The sequence below is a fragment of the Chrysochloris asiatica genome, unplaced genomic scaffold (assembly GCF_000296735.1).
Source record: "Chrysochloris asiatica unplaced genomic scaffold, ChrAsi1.0 scaffold00275, whole genome shotgun sequence".
NCBI classification, from domain to species: Eukaryota; Metazoa; Chordata; class Mammalia; order Afrosoricida; family Chrysochloridae; genus Chrysochloris; species Chrysochloris asiatica.
Window position 1 is genome coordinate 867,884 of NW_006408793.1, and position 7,674 is coordinate 875,557.

The window sequence follows — 7,674 nt, forward strand, 5'->3', positions numbered from 1 at the left end:
GGGCTGGATCCGTGTCTCTATCAGTCATTTATGTGCCTTATTCCAAATACCGAAGCAAAAGCAAACAGGCGTTTTAGCTCCCAGTGGAAATACAAGTTCTGACTGCAAAGATTAAAAACGGGATTCGAAAATGGTTATTCGCCAAACGAAATTATATTTTGAGCCGTCTTCCTTCCTTTTGTCAGGCCAGCGGCGCTTTAAACATGTAAACATGCGTGTTGGGCTGAAGAAGAAAAATAAAAATCTCCAAAGGAACAACACGTATAATCTGGAAAGGACCCAGCCTGAAGGTACTCAAGCTTTATCGCCTAGGAAAGAGGCGGCGAGGCCACTCCTTTGAGGAGTTCGCTTTGAATCAAGCGGCCAAGACGATTGGCTGCGAAGCACGTGGTGCGCGCCCCGACCCGGCCGAGGCTGCTGCTGTTCCCGGCGGCGTGGGGCAGGGTCCGGCTGCGGGTGCAGAACCCGCCGGGCATGGGGGAGGGAGAACCCAAAGAAAACGCCTGGGGCGCAAGTCTGTCCGGGCCCCAGCCAGCGAGAAATCATAAGTCTGGATCTGGCCAACGTACAATGTCCCAACTTTTGCTCTTTCCTTCACCACTGTCCCTGCTCCGTGTGCTCTAACCCGTTGGTGGGCTGTGCGCGCCCAGTTTGCTTGTGGCAACTCATTCTGGGTTTGTTGCCGGCTCTGATCACGTTGAACGTACAATTTCAGGCTGGGTCCCTCCGCTCTGGGGCTGGCCATTTAACCGGGCTGGCCCAGAGAGATACAGACACTCCAACTCAAGAAAACTAGTGTTAATTACGGTCCCGAGGGCTTGCAACTACTAGTGGCAGAGACCGCGCGCCCCCTTTGTCTTTTTACACTTCTACGCAGCCTCCTCCCCACTTCCTCTCCCGATTAACTCCCCCGACACGCTCTTCACCATCTCCTTTCCTCCTCCTCCTCCGCCAACAGCGCTAATGCGCTTCCTCCCCAGCCCCGGGTGTCACTCTGTGCATACGCGCCCCCTCCCTCTCTCCTCCCCCTTCCTTTCCTCTCCCCTCCCTGCCGCCGTTGCAGCCGCGCGGTTTATAACCCGGCGCTCAGCGGCCGGGCGCAGACTGCTCTTGCAGCCAGGGGAGTCGGATCGCGGCGGCGCCGCAGAGACCGAGCCCAGACGCCTGGCGGCCGCCGGCAAACACAACCCTTTCTAGCTCCCTCCCCCGAGTGAACTGCCCGCCTCCTTTCCCGGCGGCTACTGCCGCAGGCTCGCTCGGCCCTCCCGAGACGATCAGAGAGACGCTCTGCGGGTCCGCGGTGCGGGGACCGTGAGCCCGAAACGAGCCGCCTGTAGTGGCCGGCCCCGCAAGTCAGCGCCCCCGGCGCGGTTCTTTCCCCAGCCGGTGTTCTATGCGTGCTGCTTCCGCTGTCGCTGCTGCTTCCCGGGACTGAGACGCCCACTTCGTCACCTCCCTGCCCGGTCACCGAGGCCAGAACCAGCCGGCTGTGCGCGGAGGCCAGTCGCCACCGCTGTAAGTTTCTCCCCACTGCTCTGGACCTGTTGCCGAGTCGCTGGCTTTGCAGGGGCTGCACGGGCTGCGGGGGTGTGTTCGCGAGGGGTGTGATCGCTGGGGGTGTGCGCGCGCCCAGGAGCCTGGAGCTCCTCCAGAGGGGCCGAATGGGAAGCTCTTCCCAGTGCAGAGAACTGGGTTCACGCCGCTGCCCTTCCACAGGAAGCAGGAGCCGGGCTCCGCCAGAGGGGCCGACAGGAATCCCCTTGGCGGCGCTGCGCCCTGGCCAACTACTGGGGAAGTGAGAAACTCAGGCAAGGTGAGAACCCTGTGGGTGCATGTCGAGCTGCCTCCATCCCCCGCTGTCTCCTGGGACCAGCACTCTAGGTTGGTGGCCCACGTTGCTTGGTACGCTGCTCTGGAAATAGTTGGGGTCACCACTGGAGGGCACGTGCATACTCTTAAATGATGTAGGAAATGGATCAGAACTGGTTTCTGATAAACGAGTTTATTTTCATGCAAGTATTTGGCCTTTGTTATTGTTGGTAAGTCCACGGAGTCGGTTGCGACTCATAGCGACCCCTGTACAGGGTTCCCGAGGCTGTAAATCTTTACGGGAGCAGAACGCCTCATCTTTCTCCAGCGGAACCGCTGGTATTTTCGAACTGCTGACCTTGAGGTTGGCAGCCCGACTAGTTACCACTGCGCTACCAGAGCTCCTTTAGTTGGCCTTTAGTGTAACATTATTAATTTTAAAGGATAGGAATTGGTGGGCGGGGTGGAAATGAAGCATTGAACTTGTTCGACATGCAGTTTAGTGTTGCTCTCAACAGCCACGGCCAGCGTGTGAAAGTTACATATGGAAAAATGTTTTGCTTGTTAACAAGGTCTTTACAATTTCTCATTGTTAATAGTAACGTCAATCTCCGAGAAAATCTGTCTCTTTTCATCTTTGAGTTGCGATCACATTCAATACTGAAGGGATGCGATAGACGCTAGGTGTTGGAGGCACTGGGCGTGTGTTAGGAGCATTAAGTGAACTGAAGTTACCGTAACTAGGAGCACTTTTGATGTGGACTGTAATAGCAGCCCTTTTCTTGGCGTCTCTGTAGACGCAGGTTAAGTATATGTGTGCATTTTCTTGGTCACTTACTTGGCATGCAGATATTACTTCTCTAGGGGCTTAAAAAAAAAAGCCGGAAGGATGATTCATTTTATGCTGAAGGTGTGTTTAGCGACTGGGTAAATGGTCTCTGGCTGTTATTTCCATAACTTTAAACCAGAAAAGATGGCATTTCCCTGGCTGTACAAACTGACCTTTTATTTTAATCAGACATTACAGCAAGAATGTTAGATTTCAATTGTAACCTGCTTTTCCGTGTCCGGATGGTATCCAAGATGACAGGCAAAACCCTTCCTTCGGGCTTTATGTACCAACCTGGAAGATGCAAGCGCTTAAATACAGGATGCAGAGAGTTCCTCTTCCGAAGGTCTTCTAAACAAACTGTTTTTCTTAGTAAAGGTCTGGTGGTGAATGTTGCTCACCCGCATCCTCCCAGCCCAAAACTAATGTGCTTTGGGGCCCTGGATGCAAGCTCAATGTGCCAGCACTTTGGTACTTGTGCACCTAGCTGTAAAAGAGCTCTGTTCAGTCATGAGCCACTGCACTTATTCTGAGCAGGACACAGTGCAGACTTTGGAAGACTCAGCCTGACTTAGCTCATTTCAAATTTCTGTTTTCAGCAAAGGAATATTTATACCATCTTTTGAGGTTTAAGCCAGAAATCTTTCTTAAATTGTATCGAGTTGAAGGTATTAATGAAAATGACAACTACAGAGGTAGAACACGTTAAGTGCCATTGAGTGGGTTCTGACTCATAGTGACCCTGTCTAGGGTTTCTGAGGAGTGGCTGGTGGGTTTGAACTGCCGGCCATGCGGTTCTAAGCAGCCTTGTGGTCCATTGCACTATTCCGTAGCACCACACAAAGACTCCACAGAGGTAGAATATATTGTTGTTGTTATGTGCCGTGGAGTCGGTTCCAACTCATAGAGACCCTGTACAGGGTTTCTGAGGCTGTAAATCTTTACAAGAGCAGAAAGCCTCATCTTTTCTCCTGTGGAACAGCTGGTAGTTTTGAACTGCTGACCTTGCGATTTGCAGCCCGATTCCTAACCAGTATGCTGATGTTAATACATGTCTTAAGGCTTTGGGAGACTGGTGCAGGCAGTGAAGTTTGTACTAGTCATTCACAGGAGTATTGGACGCAGATTAAAATGAACTGGGAGGTTTAGCATGAGATAGGGGCGGGGGTGATATTTGACTCCTAATCATTTTTCATATATCTCAAGTCAGTGGAGACTAAATCATAGCTGGGTACTGTGCAAAGCTTTCTAAACACCAGAGAGGGAGGGAGGATTTTGTTGTTTACCTTCTTCCCACTAAACTGTGTTTACTCAGAAGGAGAAGTTACATTCTAAAAATAAAAGATAGAAAGTTGCATCACCTAATGGTATGTGGCAGTATGTCAAAGACATGTAAAACACCCGCCTTCATTGTTTTCTGTGTCTGCCAAGGCTGGTCAAAAGAAGTACAGTTTAGTATGTTAGCACATAAGTTTATGATTAATCATTCATTTGCATTTATTTAACATGTCTAGAATAGAAATCGAACAATAAGGATCTGGATGCTGAAGGAAACAGGGAGGCCATCAGTTTCAGCTCTGTTGTGAGGACTGCATGTTCCTGGGTTGGAACAGATACTGTATACTTATAGTTTCCCCTTGTGGGATAAACAACTTCTTTTGACAGGCAGAGTCTTGAGGGCTTTATTCCTTTTGAATAACAGAGGGGTGGGTAGTGTAAAAAGGGCATGCGATTCAATGTTTGAAGACAGATGATAGGTAAAGGTGGCGGGGGTTGCATTGTTATATATTGTTACCCTACCATTTCTTTACTAAAGAAAGTCCAAAGATAGCATCAGATTTTGCTGTAATTTCCTTTTCATTACTGAGGAAAGCACTTAAACCAGCCTAGAAATTCTGAGGTGGCCCTAACTTGACGAGTAGATTTGGCAAAACACATTACGTACACACATACATGAATACATACGTGTGTGTATTTAACTTCAATCAACGTCTGAGTCTTGAACTCCCTATATACAAGTACCAGCACATGCAGCTATCTAAGAACATACCATTTAATCAAAAGAGAAGGGTAGATGGAGCCTTTGTTCTTGCAACCGGTTTTCTAAGAATTGAAAGAAAGCAGGAAGTATAGGGGAAAAAACGGCACCCATTAACGTGCTACTCAAAACATTCTTGATTTATGTTGTGCCCAAATCCTCATTTTTGCAAAGCTGTCCAGAGCAAGAAAGATTAGGGTGATTGTTTTTTACTGAAACCTCCTGACCTGTATATGGTAATTTTCCATTAGGGTGCTTCTAGCACTTGGTGGTGGTAAAACTGTCAGGTTAGAAATGATCTAAAGAAAGGTCTGATCATTGCCAAAGTGGCCTGAGCCTATGATTTTAATCTTACATTTCCCATTTATTCAACACACAGGGAGGCTGCTCTTAACCAAAGGAATTCTTAATGGAATTAATTAGTAGGTGTTTGTTTTACACATGGCTTTATGTTGCATAGGGCATGAAAGCAGGTGCCGGTCCTGGCGTTATGAGAGCTGGAGGCCTGGCAGTTTAAGTGACCTGCAGTTGCAGTGAATCAGCTAGACTAGGACAGGGAGGTGTGAGAATGAGGCCTTGCCCCTCTTGGCTTTTGCTGACTTACATTCTCAAGGACTGCAGTATCCTGAAAGCTGGCGATCAGGTTTTCCAAGATGAACCTGCTTTGAGCAGAGATTTTTTTTTTTTTTTTTTTAAAGCTGTGTATAGTTCAAATAGCTCACTGGTATCACAATGAATCAATGAATGCCTTTCTTTACAGGTAATTGTCTCTAGCTTTGTAGTAGAATGGCCATGGACTCTTATGAACAGTAAGCTGGAGGATTTCACAGCAAAACGATTGTTGTTTTTGTTTTGCTGTAGGGAGCATCACATTCAATGGTTTTGTTTTCTTTTGTTTTGTTTAGGAGTGGAAACAAAATGTCAGTCAGTGTGCACGAGAACCGCAAGTCCAGGGCCAGCACTGGCTCCATTAACATCTATCTGTTTCACAAGTCCTCCTATGCCGATAGTGTTCTCACACACTTGAACCTTCTACGCCAGCAGCGCCTCTTCACCGATGTCCTTCTCCATGCTGGAAACCGGACCTTCCCCTGCCACCGGGCTGTGTTGGCAGCGTGCAGCCGCTACTTTGAAGCCATGTTCAGCGGTGGCCTGAAAGAGAGCCAGGACAGCGAGGTCAACTTCGACAATTCCATCCACCCCGAAGTGTTGGAGCTGCTGCTCGACTATGCATACTCCTCCCGGGTCATCATCAATGAAGAAAATGCAGAATCCCTCCTGGAAGCGGGTGACATGCTGGAGTTTCAAGACATACGAGATGCTTGTGCAGAGTTCCTGGAGAAGAACCTACATCCCACCAACTGCCTGGGCATGCTGCTGTTGTCCGATGCACACCAGTGCACCAAGCTGTACGAACTCTCCTGGAGAATGTGTCTCAGCAACTTCCAGACCATCAGGAAAAATGAAGACTTCCTCCAGCTGCCCCAGGACATGGTGGTGCAGCTGTTGTCTAGTGAAGAGCTGGAGACAGAAGATGAAAGGCTGGTGTATGAGTCTGCAATTAACTGGATCAGCTACGACCTGAAGAAGCGCTACTGCTACCTCCCAGAACTGTTACAGACCGTGAGGCTGGCTCTCTTACCTGCCATCTATCTTATGGAGAATGTGGCTATGGAAGAGCTCATCACCAAGCAGAGAAGGAGCAAGGAGATTGTGGAAGAGGCCATCAGGTGCAAACTGAAAATCCTACAGAACGACGGGGTGGTAACTAGCCTGTGCGCTCGGCCTCGGAAAACCGGCCACGCCCTCTTCCTGCTGGGCGGACAGACTTTCACCTGTGACAAACTGTATCTGGTAGACCAGAAGGCCAAAGAAATTATCCCGAAAGCTGACATCCCCAGTCCAAGGAAAGAGTTTAGTGCATGTGCAATTGGCTGCAAAGTGTACATTACTGGGGGGCGGGGGTCTGAAAACGGAGTCTCAAAAGATGTCTGGGTATATGATACCTTGCATGAGGAGTGGTCCAAAGCTGCCCCCATGTTGGTGGCCAGGTTTGGCCATGGCTCTGCCGAACTTAAGCACTGCCTGTATGTGGTTGGGGGACACACAGCCGCTACTGGCTGCCTCCCAGCCTCCCCCTCGGTCTCTCTAAAGCAAGTAGAACAGTATGACCCCACGACCAACAAATGGACCATGGTGGCCCCACTCCGAGAAGGCGTTAGCAATGCCGCTGTAGTGAGTGCCAAACTCAAGCTGTTTGCTTTCGGGGGCACCAGTGTCAGTCATGACAAGCTCCCCAAGGTTCAGTGTTACGATCAGTGTGAAAACAGGTGGACCGTTCCAGCCACCTGCCCCCAACCCTGGCGTTACACAGCGGCAGCTGTGCTGGGTAACCAGATTTTTATCATGGGGGGAGATACCGAGTTCTCGGCCTGCTCGGCGTATAAATTCAACAGCGAGACGTACCAGTGGACCAAGGTGGGAGATGTGACAGCAAAGCGCATGAGCTGCCACGCGGTGGCCTCCGGAAACAAACTCTACGTGGTTGGAGGATACTTTGGCATTCAGCGATGCAAAACGTTGGACTGCTACGATCCAACTCTAGATGTGTGGAACAGCATCACCACCATCCCATACTCACTGATTCCTACTGCGTTTGTCAGCACCTGGAAACATCTGCCGTCTTAAGTGCAGTGCATCCTAACTAGTTTGAGGTAAGTCGGTTTAGTTAAGGTGGAAGTCTCCATGTAATTCATCGGGTTGTGTGGAGTGAGGCACATCTATGGAGACTACTTTACTGCAGAAGCACTCTAAAAACTGTAAGAGTAGAAGGCCTTGTACCCCAGAACTGAAGTGCTTATATGAGTGACAGCTGTAACGCCTCATCCTACATAACATAAGCCAGTGGTTCTCAGCCCTCACTGTCCCCTCAGGGTCTTCTAGAGGCTGACCATTCCAGAGATTTGGTTTCATTTGGTCTGGGGTGGGGTGCAGACTT

At 49.5% G+C, this 7,674-nt stretch overlaps 1 protein-coding gene across 2 annotated transcripts; it reads left to right on the forward strand.

Annotated features, from left to right (window-relative positions):
• Positions 1 to 5,587: 5,587 nt before the first annotated feature.
• ENC1 (ectodermal-neural cortex 1 (with BTB domain)) lies at positions 5,588 to 7,384 on the forward strand. 2 transcript variants are annotated; one of them, XM_006874401.1, is made up of 2 exons: positions 5,595 to 5,684; positions 5,778 to 7,364. In XM_006874401.1, the coding sequence occupies exons 1-2, from the start codon at positions 5,595 to 5,597 to the stop codon at positions 7,362 to 7,364; spliced, it is 1,677 nt and encodes a 558-aa protein (XP_006874463.1). The 2 variants fall into 2 exon arrangements, with proteins under 2 accessions (XP_006874462.1, XP_006874463.1); XM_006874400.1 differs by having other exon boundaries at positions 5,588 to 7,384.
• Positions 7,385 to 7,674: the final 290 nt, after the last annotated feature.